A 19802-nucleotide genomic window follows, 5' to 3' on the forward strand; every position below is an offset into this window, starting at 1 on the left:
TCTGATATCGTCGTGTTGGTGTTGTTCCCACATCATCATACTAAATGTTGTGATGTCATACTTTTGCGACTTTGGGAAAAACCGCCGTAAAACAAAAAACTGTACTTAAGCTGCGAGAAACTGCCTCTGTCTGCCGATCAACGGACCCTGACCCTAACCCTGACCCTAACCCTTTAATAAACGGTAAGCAGAATTGATATTGTCCTTGCAACATTGGAATTTCATAAATCCACGAATGGCTTGGCGCGCAAAAGAATAACGTCACAACAATGTGATTGGTCACTTGCAATGTTGAACCTGGAACAACATTTTCATGATGATCTGGGAACAACACCAACACGACGATACCAGCTCATCCAAGTGTTCAGAGCCAGCTTAATTCATTATGCACAATTCTGTGATTGTCTATGCAGCTTCACAGCTAACACACCAGCTACTGGACCTATAAAATGTTGTGATTGAGTGAGTGCAGACCTAATAGTTAAAGTTAAACTTAAGTTTTCTTAAGAGAAGCCCTTAAAAGGTATTACAACCATTAGAATCCAATTTGGAAAAATTACAACTTCTATCAATCCACAGGAGTATACATGAGCGTGAAACAAGCAGAAGGAGTTCTATTGAGCTTAGTTAGGTTGTGACACTCTGGAGGCAGCTGACAAGTACAAAAAGGACAGTTGGAGTGAGGTCCTTGCAGTACGTGAAGCAAAAACGTGGATGTAAGAGGAGGAGTTTGGCTAGGCCATCAAGCAAGACTTTCAGCCAACATCAAGGCACTTCTGAGAAACCGTCAGGTAACTGCAGAAGGGCAAGCAACCTCCTTTTCAAAGTGTATACAGTGGGGACAGAGTGTTGCTGACCTTAACTGAGGTTAAAGTCAGTCGTTGGAAAGAATACTTTAAAGAGTGTGAGAGGAATTGAGGAGATCCTCAGTGGAAGCAGAGCAGGGGACGATGGGGATGACTCGTTTATCAGGGTGGCCGAGGTCACTGAAGTAGTCAAAAAGTGACAAAGCTTTGCTTTGGGTTTCTTAAAGCTGACTGACACACCTCTGCAGCGTCAGATAGACGTTAGGGATAGTGCCTCTGTATTGACACCGGACAGTGGTCACCCTTTTCAAGAAGTGGAACCAGGAAATGTGGTCCAGTTTCAGAAGCATCGCACTCCTCAGCCTATGGCTTTATCCTGTGCTTTCTGTTGCTAAATGTGCATAGGTGAACTCAGTGAAGGTCTTTAATTTCAACACACAAAAAGCTGCGTTTCAAATATGTAAATGAATGAATAACTGGACACTGAACAAAATAAATAAGAACAAGGTCTCAAAGTTCTCTTTAAATGGACACGAGAAATTTCAAATATATTTTAAATCATTAAAATGACATTCAAGAATGCCTTGTATTATAATGTTTCATAGGAGTTCGAACAATATATTCAAAGATACTGTTTATTATTATTGCAGTTTTGAATTAATATATCTTTATCACGTATGTTTGCTGGAAATACAACCAACACCCAGTCATCCTGCATCATCACATTCTGCCTATTTGTGAAATACCTGACTCACTATGTAGAATGTCACCTTTGCTTATAGTCCTTGATGCACTTATTGCAGCAATATTTTTCCTGAGAAATTGAAACAGTTGTGTTTTAAGGCACAAAGTCTGCATTTGGAAGTTAGCAGGGTGGTGTGGTTAATGTCCTGTTTGGACGTTTGTTTTGCAAGTTTCTTTTTTTACCTAAAACTAGCTAAAACTACTTGGTCAGGTTTAACTTAAATGTTTGAAAAAAAAAAAAATCAGGAAAGCATGACGTATGCGCAGCCATATGTGACTAGTTGGAAATGAGCTATCCATCTCACTACTGCCGCTAAAGGACACCTTGTATTCAAAATTAGCTTTGACAGCAACACAGAAATGGGAACCGACTACGTAATAACTTCTTTGCTTAAAGAATCAAATGATCTCTTACTCATGAAAACTTTATTTCTTATCTTTGCATAATTTTAGACACACAGTCACAAATAGTACACATTATACCTGTCTTTCATATTCATTTCCAACCTTGGCATTCTTGGAAATCTATATAGGTATTTTGTTTTGTGTCAAATTTGTTGTGTTACATAATGTAGGCAATGGCACAAACACCATGGTATGCCTAAACATGTATAAGGTTTTAATCTTCGGTGTTTCACCGAAAGAAAATCTGTTTACACCTTCGTTTTCAAGTCCAGACTATAAGTGTCTTTTTCATATACATTGAAAGGGGATGAAAAATGCAGCTGTCAGCTTCACCTCTCTCAGTTGATAATTGAAAAGATAGACTAGATGGCACTTTCATTCAGGAAGGGGTGGGGTGCAAAACTAAAAATATATTGCAAGACATCAATTGTCATAGGAACAGGAACCGATCATTTATTGTTCTAAACCAGCAATCCAACTTCAAAAGATTCATTTGTATACAGCTGACTGTAGACAATTGTGGAAGTCCTTTCAAGTATCAAGGAGACATTAGTAGATTTTTATAATTATGCATTCTCTTTAAGTTGCTCCCCTTTATCAGCTGCCAGAAACAGGTGCTTTTGTTTGGAGATGAAGTGCACAGATGCTGATGTGGATCTTTCAGAGTAGAATCTTAAAAAAAAAAATAAATAAATAAAAATAATATACATTTTATGCAAATAATCTTTAAAAACGGTATAAACACACAAATGTCTATTACGCTTTATCAAAAAGTTCAATTGTATTTAGCTTCTGGTCATTTTTATCCTTTGCATGCCAGTACCTTTGTTTATAATCCAGAGTAATTTGTACCTATTTTTTAATGCTTTACTTTTTACATTGCAAAACTCTCTGTACCGTGTTGTTTAAGCACAATTAAAATGATGAAAGAGAAAGCAAAGTCAAACTTTCTGTGTAACTTCCCAGAACAGGCAGAAATCCAATATCAAAGCAGGAAGGCCAAGTCTGATTAAATCTTGACTAAACAAAGCTTAAGATGCTTCATTTATATAATCTCACCAAGAGATATCTCTCTCCAAGCTCTCTAAGATATTTGGCTCCCAGCCACAAAGATCATCTAGCAGAAGGAGGATTTAGCTGAAGTCCAATCCTCAAGTCACTTCAGTGGATTACTGAACATTTTAGTTTGTTAAATAACTGTTTATCAGACATGAATGCACAAAAATCTGCATATTTCTTTTCTTTATTGCTTATAACTGACAAAATGTTGCCTTGAACTTATGCTTGCAGTGGTTTTTTTAAATGAATGTAAAAATGTAATTATTTATATTCATGTAATCCTTGGAGTCACTGGTAAAGCTCAAAGATGCTGCTGAGTCTGTAAATTGAAAGAAAGGCTAAATGTTGTATTGTATCACACTCAGCATCAATCTAATATAGTCAATAAGAATTAGACAGTATGAGTAGCCTCACCCTGACATCACTGATCCACTCCACCGCTGGCCATTATGTTAAATGAATGTGTTTTGTCAGATGGCGAGAACACTACACAGCTAATTTAAAGCCCAATAATCATGAACATTAGGCTTTATTGTTGTTTAACATTTGCAACAATGACGAGGTGTATGCCCACCTATTGTTTTAAATTATGCGTTCTGTGTCCTGTGATTCTCAGAGCTGTGTCACAGTCCGCTAGTATCCAACCTGCCACCATCATCGTTCAGGAGCTCATCACAGTTATCCAGCAGCCATGGACCCGGCTTTGCCAAGCTGAACCGGAGAGAAGGTGAGTAACAGTAATTACTGCATTTGTCTTGGCTGAAATGTTTTTTGATCAATAAATCAAACTCCATTAGCTTTCCACAGTGATTCCCCTAAGTGTTGTACTTAGGGCACAAGGTAGGCATTACTTTTCATATTAACACTTAATCAAACGAAAGTGTGAAACTGTGTGATATGAACGACTCTGCAGATTTTAGCGACTCCATCCACTGCTGTGTTTCAGCAACCCATGTACAGCTCTCAATATGAAATTGGAGGGCGTAACTCTAAAAGGAGCTGTTGTTAAGAAGCTAGCTAAACTAAAGTTTCGTTTTTCTATATAGCACAGATTCACAAACACTTATATTATGGTAAAAAGCCCCTTAACACCTACAATATTAGAGAGTTAATGCCAATGATTTAACAGTCCTTTGTGCACAAGGACAGCATGATGCTTGGGAGCAAGATAGCTGTGAAATAACCAAGGCTCAAGGGGCAGCAGTCATCTCCCTCCCACACACTGGAGGCTTAGGGGTAAAGAAAAGAAAGAAAAGCAATACCTCTGTACAGGACAGAGTAGACAAAAGGTAATGGCATGCAGTTGTGGCAGAGACTGCAGAGTTAAGAAAAAATTCAGAGTCATTGAGAGTCCCTCTGAAGTTTCAGTCTATCGCAGCCTGACCCAGCCCTAACTATAAACTTCATCAAGAAGTTTTAAGCCTAATTTCCTGAACTCAAACTAGGAATGGTTTTCACAGCAGAGTAGACCAATAGCTAAAAGTTCAGCCTCCCATTTTACTTTTGGAAACTCCTGCAAGTAAGCCTGCAGTTTGAGAATGAAGTGTTCCATTATAATGTACTATGACTATATATTATGGGCTGATCATTCAAGAGTTTGAATCCCTTCTACTCACAAATTAAATTTGGCATTGACATTTAGGAGAAATATGATCTCTCTCCTTCATCCCTGTTAGTACTCTCAGTGTGGTTTTTAAACTCAGCTGAATAACTTCACTGGGAGCTTTGAGAATAAGCTAATAACAAGAAATTATTATGTATAGGCTAGAAGTTAGAAAGGCATGGACTAGAATATAACCAATGTTGTAAGTGGTGGAAAAGGGACAAAAATTAAGAGGTTTCAAGGCAAAACTTAATTAACAACCTGAACCTAATTTAGTTGGATTATAGAAGTCCGTCACAAATCCAAAAAACAAATATAAACAGCAGAATCAAAAGCCATCCAGCACACATGAGGGACAACAAACAAGCAAGGAACACAAAAAATCTAACAGAGGTCAGAGGAAGAATATGGCTATTTATACACTAAGTTAATTAGGACAGAGTGGAAACACCAGGGGAACAAGACACAGCTGAACCAAGTCTGAAAATGAGACATGGGAAAGTAAAAGTAAGGAACAAAACACAAATGACTATCAAAATAAGACAGGAAGTAACATAACATATAAACATGTAACACAGAGACAACCAATTGATAAGATACAAACATATACAAGCTTGGAATAAACTAAAGCACAAAGGCTTAAATATAACTGAACACTAACAGAAAATAAAATACAAAAGTAGTGAGAACTAAAAACTACAAATCCTAAAGACTAAACACAGAATGATGATGGACTTGATGCAAAATAAAAGGAATTCAAAAACCCAAGAATACTAAAGAAATCCTATAAAACAAAGCAAAACAATAACATAAACTGAACATAAAACTACATGAGACAGAGTTACAGAGGTATAGGAAACTTCATATATTAGGAATTTAGTATATTCCTCCCCTCTTTTTCAAGAAGTATTTTTTAAGTGACATTTTTCAATGCTCATATTTCAGTCTGTGCTTTCACCGGTGCCTTCTAGTATAAAAGGAATCCTGGACTTGCAAGACTTTTAAAATAGAAGGTGCGGTCCTCCAAAATAGATTCATAGAGCGTTCTCCTATTATGTCAAAGATATTATATATTTCTTAAGGCTAATAAAAATCAAATAATGGATTTGAATGCTTCTGAAACCTTTTTATATTTCTGTGACTCACCACTGAACCTCATGATGAAAAATAGAGTGGATGCAATAATTTATTTATTTATCTGCTTATTCAAATCAATAACTTTTTCAGCTTATTAAATACTGTTATTTGACCAGAATTGGGACATGGATGCAAAATGTAACCAGCTATGGGAATCCTTTCCACTCTGATCAAGTCTCATAACTTTTTAAGATGTATAGATTTTATTGTAGAGAAACATTCTCATTTTGTGCTTCTTTAATTCCACTGGTGGGTTGAGCGAATTTCCTGAACACGCCTCAGAGGTAGCTGTCTTTAAACCAGACGTATGCACTTCAGAACCCCAGGATCCTGACATCTCATTGGCATTTACCAACATTTCGTTGTTTTAGATTAAAGTTTTTCATGACATCTACTCGTCATCTCAGGAAACAGGCTCAAAGGTAACAGGCAAGGTTGGTGATGTAGTTAAGCCAAAGAGTGTTACAATAGTTTAACTATTCTATCCCTCCCTCTGCTATATTCACAAGTATTCACATATAAAATTTAGAAGTTTAACATTAATAAATTATTGCTGCATCATTGTCATTTTTTTCACTCTCCAGTGTTTTCCTTGAGCAGATGTAAAGGGAAGCTCTCCTTTGTTTCTGCTCTGATGGTGCAGCACGCAACATTAAAGACACATTTCAGCTGGATTCACATCAACTGACACCTTGTGATTTGACTAATCGGCAAAGAGAATATTTTGCAAACACATTAGAAGATAGAGGTCAACAACTGAATGTGTGGCTACGTGGTCACTGGGAAAACTTTTTGGTGCATCAGTCACCATCATTTGGCTGCTTTACACTCAAACCAGAGACATAAATCAAAAAGGAAATTTGATGTCTTTGTCTTTGACACAACTCAGGATGTGAATGATTTTCACCACCTAAAAGACAGCAGGAAGCGCAGCCTGCAGGTTGCTGTTTCCTTCGGTGTGTTTGATGGCAAAAGCTGTGAGCAAACACACCCACTGTGTTTCTCCACTTCTGTCAACCTGTTCCGTTTGTTTACAGATCCGAGTTTGATCTGCATAACAGAAGATGTGTTGCTTCTGAGGAAGATTAAGTACATCTGAACAACATCAGTTAGTTTTTCTTTTTTTTCCACACGGCTGAAAAAATATCACCAAGGAGATGAAGATAGAATAAAACTTGGAATAAAAACGAAACTGAAGCTAATGATGTGCGTCAGATTTTGTGCAAACAAGAAACTACCATTTCTAAATCAGAGCACTCATTTTGCCTGTACACGTGTACTGTGTCACTCTATGGTACTTAATATGGCTCCACATATTTGTTCTGGCAGATTTTTACACTGGATATCCTTCGTGATGCAACCCGCAAGTCAGTGAACTTTCACTTGTTAGGGAAATATGTTACCCACCATAGGGCCTTACTCATATTGATTGGTATATACACATGCACAGCAAGATACAGCTGTTTTGCATGCAAGGTGTACAATATGTTTTAAACATGAGACAGTATGGAGCCTCTGAGCTGAGAGGTTTAACTGTTTGCTAATACAACATCTTGCAGGCTCTACTGTTTAGTATCAGTGAGGATTTAAATTATTGCTAATAATAAGAAATGCTTCATTTACTTATCTCTTGCACTAACAGCTGGGATCATTAAGGTTACAAAGCCTTATTAGTTTTCTGTTTTAGCTTTTATGTGGGTAAGAATCTAAAGCTGAATTACTATGGATTCCTTAACAGATTGCATTTCGTTTTGAATATATTCACACAAAAACTAGAAAGAATCCAAAATTTGTCCATGTTAATAGATTAAATAACCAGAGCTGCTTTTATTTTAAAATCCCAACTGTTCTCCAAAGAAATCAGTGAATAAATCAGCAGCTTCTGTTCATTTACGTCTCCTCCAGCTGCTGCTAACACTCCTCATACTCTATAGTTATTCTCTAAGGAGCCACCTTATTCAGAGTTAATTTACCAGCACATTTAGCAGACTCATATGGAACAACACAGATGTTTAAGAGACATGCATTGCTAATTTTGCTTCGAATCACTGCACATCAGTCTTGTTGCACTGTTAACCCCAGCATTAGCCTGTGAGCAGCCATGATTAGGTATGCAAATTTTGCCTAAACCTCTAACTGGCCTTCTTCATATCCTAAATCAGTTATTGTTTCCTTATTTTATTTTATTTTTTTTTAATTATTATTTTGCAAATTTAATTTAAACATTTGGGAACAAATTATTGGAAAAATAAAATGGAGCTACCATTTGTTTGTTATTTATATATTTTCTAAAAAATAAATAAATAAAAATGAGCTGAAGGAAACAAACTGTTTAAACATTAACTGATTTCCCACCAAAATCAAATCAGAAAAACTGTTTTAACATTTAGAAATGTGCATAACCTATTCAGCCATGTAATTCTGTGTGAACTGCAGGCTAATCAGGAGTACTTAAATTAGATGAGAGTAAATGCAGGGGTGCACTGAAAACAGATCTCATCCAAGAAGAAGAAAAGTTTATCCTACTGTAGCTTGCCATGTCATCATATACTGTGAAATCTCAGAAGTAATGAAATAATGATTACTGTTGTTTTTACTGTAATAGTAACAATAGTCATAAGAATGCTAAACTTGTCAAATCACCTACCTTCATGATATCATTTTTTTTTTCTCCAGTGTCCAGCATGGACACCAGCAAACGCTGCAACCAGTGAAACTGTCACAAATATCAAACCAAACCTTCACAGTCCCGGGTTCTTGTTTACTTTTTATTCTTGTTTAGATTTTACTGTTTGTTTTTATATTTTTCTAAATTCTTATTGTTTCATTCTCCCCCTTATCATTTCCCAAGTAGCATATCCTCTATTCCTGCCTTTATTCCTCCCATTAGAGATGTGAACAGAGGAAGCGAGGAAAAGATGCAAAGGGAGAGGAGTCAAAGCAAACAAAATGTAACAAAATGAGACCTGTTTGACTTGGATCAAATATTTTAAAGTGATGTCAATTAATTATGATGTTTGATGCAATCGGATCATAAATGGACATATAATAGTATTAATGACATTGTTTACATTTATGACTACTTTTAATTCATTTCACAACATGTGATAAGATATTATACCTTCTTTTGAATATACATGGAAACAATGAAGGGCTGTCAAAGTCTCACTGGTTTTATTCATATGATATGAATCATATGAATAAAACCAGTGAGTTGCTAAAAGAGCACTCGTGGTTTGTTTACAGTAGCGCTCGTGTCTTTGGGTTTGTCTGTCCTGACTTAATTTTTTCCACGTGCCCCATGTACGTCCCCATGTATGTCCTCCATGTGTGCATGCATTCTCTTTGTCAGATCATGTTGGACTTTTGTAGAGCCAAAAACTCATCAATTCACTTTTCTTTTTAAAACCTGCTTATGTGTCCTGTGTTTGGGTCCTCTCTCTCTCAATCAATACGTTAATTCTGATCTGTTCAACCTGAAAGCTTCAATTGCTACACACAGAAATTGCTGCAACATTCAAGTACAGACAAGATAACTTGCCATTTTTGGATAGGTTTGGTGAGCTGCAGTATACAAGATTTGGACAGATGAGCACATCTTGGAAAAAAATCAATCAAGCAACTGATCAGACAGCCCAATTTTTTCTTTTTTTTCCATTTCTGTTAACTTATGATCGATCAAATGTCCACAAAGAACAGTACTTTTTAATCTTTAATTAGATCTGTCCAGTTTTTCTCAGCCTGACATAATTTATGCAGTGAGACTGACATGCTTGATGTCTTTTGTCCGTTCCTTGCTTTTCCCCGTTTCAATCTTTTCCCTTTTTTCCTCACATAGCAGCAATAATGGGAAAACAGACTTTTGTTAGCTACATGCTGCTAATTGTGAAGCTGTCACTATTGAGGCGATCTGGACATGGCATTGAACACATCTGAACTACCAGATGAGGGTATTCAATCATCTGTCTCTTAGGACAAACATACAGGGTCCAACTTTGAGGTCAACTTCAAAATCCTAATGTGTAATCGCACTGTAATTAAGTATAAAAGCTGGAAATCAAAATGATAATATCTCTTTTGGAGGGAAATTGATTCCTCGAAGAGCTATCAGATTCTGGTTCCAAAAGGGTTGGCTGTGTGAAAGTAATATCACTGGCTATGCAAAAACATTTAACTTTTTCTACATTAAATTGGATTTGGGAGGCCTTTAATGTTCTCGGAGAAAATTCTGAAACTTCCTACTCCTTGAGAAGATACGAAGGATTAAGTGAGCAGAGCAGAAGTGATTTTTCTTTAATTTTTACTTAAGTCTCAAACTCAAACTTTTAATTCTACTAATACCAAGTGGCTCAGCGGGCTTTAATCACAGACTCAAAAGTTTTTCCACAAAAAAGCAGACATTACGTTCATATATTTCTATTATCATTGTCTTGGTGATATCTGTATGCATTCTCCTAAATCCACATTTAAGCCTTTCAATTATGTGTATCACAGTACCTTACAACTCATCACAGATGATTCTTCGTCAGCTATGAAAAAATGTGATAACCATGTATGTACGATGTTTATTTAGGAGGCTCTATACTGCAAAGATTGCCTGCTTACCTCTGCTTTCTGACTCAATTTAAACACAGCACTTACAATATCAGATCACAGGACACTTTAACATTAGCTATACCTTTTATTCAAACTGAGCTTGGAAAAACTGGATTTAAATACTTTGCTGCCTATAAATGGAATGAGCTACAAAAAACCCAAAACAAAACACAACAAAAAATAAAGAACTATGGCGTAACATTCTCTAATCTCTCTAACAACAACAACAAAAACAACAATAACAATAATGCACAATAGATTTGTCAGCCAAAAACACACGTATAATTGAGCACAAGCTGCTTTAACATCAGCATGAATTATAGCTGTTTTTGGTATAATCACACTTTCTCTATAAGGACCATTTCCTTTAACCTTCACAAAGTTATTTAGTGTGTTGAATAATATTTTTTATGCTTTGATTATAATTTCAGCTTGGCCTGGGATATAAAAAGTGACTGATGCTGCACAATTGACTGAGAGAGTTACAGAACCCCTGAAGTCCAAAAAGACATTTTTAAAAAAAAAATATTATGTGTCCAAATTGTTATCTCGATAGGATAGTTGTCTTATGAGAACAAATCATCTTATTCAAACTGGGGTTGCTGATTCATCAAGTAGGAAATTGATAAATATTGTTTTTTTCTTACTAACAAAATATGTTTGAACACTTGTGTACTGTTTATATCCATAGTTATGTTAGATATTTTGTTTTTTACCTTGATGACAGATTTTACTTTTTTATATTATTTTATTTATTTATTATTTAATTGCTTTACCCATTATCCTTAGCGTACAAGGACAGGTGTAGGCTACAGAAGACATTAGTGCAAAATATATAAATAGACATCTGTGAACAGATCCTCTCATAGGTTGTCCCCTGTGTCCACATATGGTCTAAAGAGCAGTCATTACAGGGCAGAATAAAACAGCTGTCTATAAAGGACATGATCCTCCCATAGTTTTACTGCTGTTCTGACAGGTTTCAGTGGAAACAACTTGTATTCACAGTGACAGTCACATCTATTAGTGCGGCAGATATATATATATAACAAGGTGTCTGCGAACATGGGAAACAACTCTAGTGTTGTTTGTCTCTTGCGTCTAATTGTGTTAGGTTTTAAATATCTCTTTGCGTTCATCTAGCGCTCTGTTAAGGACTCTAAATTACCTTTATTCTGAATAGTGCAATACAAATAAGTTTGACTTGACTTGCCTATGATTATACTTACACTATATGGTCAAAAGTACTGGGCCAGGACTCTTAGTCCTTAAATTATCCTGTAGTCAAAACCTGCAGGATATATTTGAGATAAAGTGTTAATGACTAATTTGCAAACAAATTAAAAGAAAAATAGGAAAAAGAGTTATGAACTCTATAAGAAAGGCAGTTAAGTTATGAGCCAAAAAAATCAGATCTCCTAATGAGGGAGAAGCAGGACTTAGACGAGTAGTAACAATTTATCTCATTTAACAAAAGCATTTGTTTATAGTTTGTATACAAAAAAATTTTTTTTTGTAACATCCATTGTTATTATCTAATTTCAGCTGAACGTGACCCAGTACTACAAACATAAAAATCACCTTTTGGTATTTTAATTATTCGCCTGTCAAGCTGTTTGTTTTTGTTTTTGCTTGTTTGTCAGTAAAATTATGCAAACACGTCTTTTGTTTTTCCAAAGGAAACATAATGAGGTAGAGGCCAAATAGAAAAATGCTGGTGCAGTGCCTTATAGCTTTCTTTAACATTTCTGACAGGGAGAAATCATCCTGGGAGGAAGAATTCTTTGATTTTATCTTGTCTTCACCTTATTATGAGCCTCTGCCATGTACGGAGGTAATATGGAGCCCATGAGCTGGGCGCATAATTATTGTGTACTTGAATTGAAATGTCTTAGTTGCAGCTTTTATTATGCACAGAAAATATTTTAAGCCAGAGATTAAACTCTTTTGACTACTCCAAATTAAACATTAAAGAAAGAAGCTGATAAAGCATTTGCATTTAAGGTGCTTGTACTACAAAAAAAAGTTTGTGTGGTGAAATGAGTTTAGGAAGAACTTGCTCAAATTTGCCTGAATGCTTTTTTGTTCTTCTTAATTATGAAATAGTATTTAAAGCATTCAGCAGATATTTTTGTATAGCTTAGTGCTTCTTGATACTATTTAATTGATTGTATTCCCCTTTGGTGTTCTTTTAGTCTTAACTTTCTTGAGAAAAGTTTAAAGGTATTGTACTGTCAAGGTTTAACCATTTTTTTTGAAGCTCCAAAAAATATATAATGAGATAGAAGAGTCAACTCTCAATTCTTCTGGTTATTAAGGGTGTTTTTCTTTCCCTCCCCTCTCTCTTTTTCCCTCTGCCCAGGAGCTGGAGGTTGGTCTCCTCTGAGTTCAGACAGATATCAGTGGTTGGAAGTCGACCTGGGTGGGCGGACACGAATCACTGCTGTTGCAACACAAGGCCGCTATGGCAGTTCTGACTGGCAGACAGCCTACCTGCTGATGTTCAGCGACACAGGGCACAACTGGAAACAGTATCGACAGGAAGGCAGTATAGAGGTGAGTTTGTTGTAATAGCTCAGAGTCATCAGAGTTGGAGGAAAGTGAGCCTGAAGCGTGACTAAAGAAAACAAGATTTTCTGGAAAAATCAAGGAAAGGTGGAAATGTATTAAGGTTTCCATCATCTACACTTATGTGAACATTTTGAGCTGTGGAAATAGAGAAAAAATCTAAGTCTTCAGGTGTTTGCCATTAATTTACTGCAGAGGGAGAGCATCAAGAGAGATTTAAAATGTGGAAGTCAAACCTCTAGTGTTAAAAAAAAGAAAAAAACAATAAAAAATCAGGATGGTGTTTCGTTTATTTAGTGTATTGGTTAAGTCAGGTTTTTTCTAAAGCTAATCAGGAGAAGTTGTTTCATCCATCCACTGGTTATATGAAGTGGGAACAGCAGGCTAAGCAGGTTATTCCAGACGTCCTGCTTTCTAGGAATGCTTTCCAGTTCCTCCTGAGGGATCCCAAGGTATTCCTCAGCCAGATATATAATCTCTAGAGCAGGTTCTGGGTCTACCTCAGGGTCTGACGGAGCCCTAGGTAAATATCCACAGAAAGACCCTCAAACTACTATAGTGTTCATGACCATTATGTTATTATTTACTGGTTATGAAGTGTTAATACTGTAACTATGAGCTTTATGATCTTTCGCCCTGCTAGCTATACTAACAAGTTGACTGCTAGTGTCACAACTCTAACTCCACGTGTTCAACTCAGTAGTGAATCCGAATGCAGGACGCAGGGCGCAGGATCTAGTGATTAATATTTGATTATTATTGGCTCCACTCACCACTGTCTTACTTTTTTTCTCTCTTCTTCTTTTTTCTGTCAGTCCCAGAAGGATAACTCCTCTTTGTTGTCATTACATTTGCTTAAACAGAATCATGTACACAACTTCGACGGCAGTGAGTGTAGTCAGATGGAGCCCCTTGAGGGAGGTCAAGTCTCTTGTACACGGCCACTGTTGTAGTTTAAAGTTTGTCAGCCCTTGGGGGTCTCCCCACTGACCTGGGGCCCTAACAGTTTCTAGTTTTAACTAGTGGCAAATGGCGCCTCTGGGCACATATGAGTCACCATAATTAAATGCCTGAACCATCTCAGCTGGCTTCTTTTGACCTCTGACTTATCTGCACTGGAGATGTTGCCCTGAAGCGGGAAAATAGCATCAATTTGCTGCCCTGTGGGTTAACCACACGCCAGGCACTAAGGTCAGGTGCAATGTGAGCCAAGTGGGGTGCAGAGGCAGGGGCCTGGGGAGACTGACCCGCTGAATTGCAGACTGATTTTGGGGGATTTCGATGTGAAGGGAGTTACTGTTGAAAAGTATAAAACATAAATTATTCATTTTATTGTAAAATATACTTTTTAATTTTGTATTATTTAAGTATGTGTATTTAGTAAGGTGCCAAGCTTGCATTGCCTCTTCTGACCTGACCAAATTTAGGGGAACCAATTCTAAAAAATCCCCTGCAGTGTTAATTTAGGTGACGCTGCTTTCTCGTCATTGGTGGCAAAGATCCAATGTTGTTTTATCTGCTAATATAACATCAGTCTTCAACACTAATTGGTAGAGTTAAAGGTTGGGTGGCATTTAAAAGTTTTATATATAAATATATCAATTTTTCCCTTGAGAATGTTCCATGTTATTTTGTAGAATTGATAAACCAATTTTTCCAGTTGTGTCAAGGACAGGAAAAAATTACAAAGATTTTTATATTTCCAGTTTTTCTTTTAAAGGTTTAAAAAAAATACTGAAATTAAAAAAGGAGTCTAGAACCACGTGGAAAGAAACAGTGCAATGTCATGGCAATGAAATTGAAGGAGCTAAATGAAATTCATCTATTGTTACTTTCTTTCTTAAACCTCTGTGTTTTTTCTCCTCTGTGTTCTGATGTCTTCTTTGGTGGAAGCAAGACTGAAAAAATTATGTTATTATAACAGCATTAATAATTTAGAAACTGTTAAAAATATATGACCGAGAGTGTGTTCTTAGGTGATCTTGGGCTTACATCCAAATGCATTGTCTTGACTAAAATGCTGGAGCTAAAACAGAAATCTGTAGAAAGTAAGCAGCAAAAATATAAAATATCAGAAGTCAGTAAAGCAGATAGCTTTTCAGTCAACTAAATAAAAAGATCACCTTTCCAGGAGTCTGCATTTCATTACTAGTGATAATTTTGCTTGGCCAGAAACTGAGTATTAACAACTACCTTCCAGTTTATTCAAATGTACAAAATCCAAAGTAATTAGCATTGCATTTTCTGATCACTTTCTAAGATCTAACAACTTTTTGCTTAAACCACACCTAGCGGGTAATGAAGCCATATTTGCCTTGCAGCAGCTGATTTAGAAAGAAAAGAATCCCAGTCATGCTGATGCTGTGGCAAATAGCTTTATTTTAAAGATTAGGAGAGTTAAGACTTTCACAGCAAGAGTAAAACTAATGTCAGTTTAATACTCCTTCTGAGGGAGAACAAAAAAGACTTCTCACAGCTTAAGAGCTTGTTGATTTCACACACAGCATAAGTCGGTATAAATCTGTGGCATGTCTCAGAAGTCCTTCCAAAGCTCTGCATATTAGTCAGCCTAGTTTATCACGGCTTTCAGGGTACAGAGTCGACTGCTGAGCAGCTTCATCAGTCACAATTCCTCCAGGACCTCTTTTTCCTTTAAGCTTAGAGGACAGAGTTTGTGAGGCTGAGTGAAGCGCTCATTCTCTAATTTTCGCTCTCATCGTCTCCTCTTTCATGCTTCGCATCAGCTGTTATGGTATAAAAGAGCAGATTGTGTTGGGGATATATACTGTTCTAATTAAGAAATACAAATTCTTTAAGTGTCAATAGAGGTAAATTTACTAGATTTGCATAACATATTTTCATTTCCTTCTGATGCTGCATGAATAGATTCTGAAATAAAGGCTTTTTATGCTTTAGGCCATTTTTTTCTGTTTCAAAAGAACATTTAGAAATAGTACAGGACAAAAGTTAAGAAAAACAGTGTTTTTAAGATATGGGGTTATATTGTCTCTTAAATATTTTTCTGTTAATGTTAGTGGAGCAGATTTGTCCTGGTCTATGTTATGGCTCCTGGATGTTCATTGACTTTGTAGGTTTAGTAGTGGTTAAAGTGTTCTGAAACAGCATTCTGGCACCTTCAGTTCACAAGCAATTAAACCTTATACACAGAATAATACATATTATGAGTTAATTAGTTAGTGTTTTTGTGTGCTGCAGATTGACAGCATGGAGATTTCTTGCCCAGTAATAAGAAAATAATTACATCCCACAGCCCACTTACACCTTCAACACATCCCTTCTGTTTTCTCTTCCCTTGAATTTGTTCATAGTCAAAATGTAAATAAAGTTTTGGCCACAATTTAAATGAAAAAACGTTTCTTTTTAAGAGGCCGGTCATTTCAAATGCAATTATTCAACAGCTCACATATCATCATATGTAAACATGCATGCATTTAGCATTTCTGTGCAGTTTGTCACAAAATGTGTCCTCTATCAAATTCACATTTGTCCTACATATTTGACACTTTGAGTGTCATCAGTGACGTTTAAAAAAATGGAAACTTAAACTATGCATATATTGGCTTGTTCATTTTAAACTACTGTTTGTAAAGCAAGTGTTATCTAAACGTGTGTTGCTGAATTATGTTTGGTGCACAGAGGCTGTGGCATTCATGGTCAAATGTTAGGATGTAGATCAAGGGTATTAGATATGAGTCTATATTTAAGGTGATGATGCTCGTTAGAGCCCCTCACTGAATTCTGCCTTTTATACCAACTTTATAGTGTCAAGGAGTAAAAACTCCTTTCGTTTCATTGAATTCAGTTGGCTGGACCTCAAAAAAACAGTGAATATGAGCTGATCACAACCAGCTGAAAAATCTACTGCAGCTCACAAAACAAGTTATTATGAAATAAGTATTTGCTCCCTTTGGATCATTATACATATGTTAATGTAAGATAAAGGTAACCTGAGTAATAGTTTACTATTATTATTATCTAACCAAACCTACCTGGCACTTCAAACAAGGTCAAGAAGTCCAATGCAGTGATTTGAATTAGCGGCTAACCTCACGCTCCACACCCTCCTGTCAGAGCCTCGAGCTAGTGGGGACTGAATGGTTTGTTTAAGGGCTTTCCAGCTGGGCAGATGTCCTCCATGTGAAGGACGTTGCTCGCTGAGCCATCCTTTATTTTCTCGCAGACCTACAATTCTGCTGTTTAGGTTGAGTTTAAAGTATTTGCATATTAATTAAAAATAATGATCAGAATAGGTACACAAAGTAACCTTTCAAGTGAAACATTTTAATTGAAAAGCACCAAGAGAGGAAATATTAAGAAAAAGCATAAGCACTTGTATTTTAGGAAAAACAGACTAGGTTCTGCAATTTATAATGGAAGTCATTTACTTATTAAAAGTCTTTTACTTATGTCCCTGTTGGGTTCTGGGAGGGAGAAGAAAAGAAAAACAGTCAGCTAAAGGTTTAAAACGTACATAGAGGAATTTTAATGCATCACGTTAAGTCCAAGTTGAAGCTGAAAAGCTAAAACAAAATGCAGACAGGCTGTTGTAGGATTGCAGAGGTTAATAAATGTTATTCTCCACGGACCACGTGTTTACCAAAGCATTTAACACACATAAAACTACAACTACTGCTTCACAAATCTAATTTTCTACCTGATTGAGAAACCATTCACCAGAAACGTGGCCCTATCTCAACAATATTCCCTCCATTAGGAGAAAAATCAAACACATCACTTCTCACAGATACCTTGGGGATAGTAGTTCAGCTTCAGTGAAGAGATGAAATGTTCATTTTCTGTAAGAATCCTACTACAATAAATGTCCACAGATGGAAATTTTAGTTATCTTTGTAGTGTCTCACAACCAAAAGATGAGTCGACTGATGCCTGAATGCAAAGCCACAAAACCAGCTAACTGTGATTTTATGTTTGTTTTTTTTCTTTAAGGCATTTGCAGGTAACAGTAATGCAGACAGTGTGGTTCAGCATAAGCTACAGCACCAAGTGATCACTCGCTACGTCCGCCTGATTCCTCTCAACTGGAATCCAAATGGTCGGATTGGACTCAGACTGGAAACCTATGGATGTCCTTACAGTCAGTTTTTGTTTTTCAGTACTTGTTTCTCTACACTTACAGACATTAACTGAAAGCATGACAGTAGATTAGACACTTAATTTTGTTTTTGCATCATGGAAAAATTATATAACACTTTATATTTACTGTATATTCCCATTTGAGTGACTTTGAAGCATATTTTGGGGGTAAAATACCGAAAAAAAAAAATTTTTCAGTGTCTCTTTTCATTTTTTTTTGTTATGCTTAGCATCTAATAGGGACAGGTTTGCATCATCTAGCCTTGTGAAAGGGTTGGACATCAATGCATTTGCTAACCAATTCTTAGAATTAAACAATAAATTTCATTGCTTTTACCTTTGGAACCTTACCAAAGATTTTTTTCCTCAAAAGGCATAAATAAAACAATGTGTACATAAAACAGGGAATGTAAATGTACCTTGGGGGTTGGTGAAGAGGCGGCAGATCAATGCTGATTACAGTAGAAATGAGCCACAGCTGAAACAGACAGTAGTAGCTCACCAGACACCTGCTGAGAGGAAGTGTGGATGGAGAGGGTTAGGGAGGAGCTATGGCCATGCCTGGTTCAGCATGGTGTGAAAATATAACCTTGCAGCTTTACTGTTAATGGTGTTAATGCTAATGGGTTTAATTAGACTTTGACATGTTGCTGGCAGCGCACAGACGTTTTGTGACGTTTCCGCACTATGTACCTCACAACTCTGTAACTCTGTAACTGTATGTGATCTCCCACTTTGTAAATAAAAAAACAAAAGTCTTTCAGATTTCAAGCCCCAAAGATTTACCCCACATAAGGGCATCTTATATGAGTTCATTTTATTTACTTATTAAAATCTTATATGATTAAGGAATTTAAATTCATTTTTCAGTTGATTTTTTTTACCTGCACTGACTTCAGGGTACACACTTTGGTAACAGTGGTAGAAAAGAAGATTTATGTAAAGCATATAATATACCAGCCCTGACAGAACAATTTCAAGGTATATTTTTTTTCTGGTGCTTTCAGCCTTTCTGTCACTTGTAGAAGTTCACATGCACTGGATCCAATAACTGATGTGTCTGAGTTGGCGTTTCTAATTTGACGCTTCAATAGAGACACTGTAGGCTAGAGATTTGTGTTCTTAAGCAACACTTTCACCATTAGTGTATAATTTTCTTCAGAGTGACATGAAAGCTGTACAGTGGTCATTAATCTGCTTTCTATAGTCAGACATCATTTGAATATTAGCTTCTCTTCTTCTTTTATTGATGCTTAAATATTAATTTGCCTTTGGGAAGTGTTTACTTTAATATTTTATATGTATATGAACACTGCAGGTAGAAGATGAAGAATCCAGAATGTATGTTTTGCAACAGAAAATTGCAAAATGTGCAGCATATCAGATGGGATTTCTGGAAAGCAGGGTTGCATAATTAAATATTTAATGAGTGTAATGAATTATAACAATAACAAGCATCTGAATCCAGGGTAATGATTTTGTGTGTGTGTGTCTTTTTAAAGATTCTGACGTGTTGAGTTTCAATGGCCAAAGCAGCCTCCTCTACAGGTTGACTCCCAGGCCGAGGCAGATGTCCAGTGAGAGCATCAGCCTGAAGTTTAAAACCCTGAAGAACTCTGGGATACTGCTTCACGCAGAGGGACAGAATGAGCACAGCCTCACCTTGGAGTTAGAAAAAGGAAAACTTCAGTTGCTCATCAGAAAAGGTAAAACTCTGAGGTTTTTATTTATGCAGTGTGGAAACTGCCTGTGCTGCTGTTTTTATTGAA

At 36.4% G+C, this 19802-nt stretch overlaps 1 protein-coding gene across 1 annotated transcript in view; it reads left to right on the forward strand.

Annotated features, from left to right (window-relative positions):
* The window catches only part of LOC134639959 (contactin-associated protein-like 4), a 78786-nt gene that overhangs the window by 14585 nt on the left and 44399 nt on the right, over positions 1-19802 (forward strand). The window contains exons 2-5 of the mRNA XM_063491488.1: positions 3631-3741; positions 12713-12906; positions 17887-18034; positions 19536-19739. Coding sequence (XP_063347558.1) covers positions 3631-3741; positions 12713-12906; positions 17887-18034; positions 19536-19739 — 657 coding nt within the window. The remainder of the gene's footprint in view (positions 1-3630; positions 3742-12712; positions 12907-17886; positions 18035-19535; positions 19740-19802) is intronic.

This window comes from Pelmatolapia mariae, linkage group LG13, assembly GCF_036321145.2.
Source record: "Pelmatolapia mariae isolate MD_Pm_ZW linkage group LG13, Pm_UMD_F_2, whole genome shotgun sequence".
In the NCBI taxonomy this organism is placed as follows: Eukaryota; Metazoa; Chordata; class Actinopteri; order Cichliformes; family Cichlidae; genus Pelmatolapia; species Pelmatolapia mariae.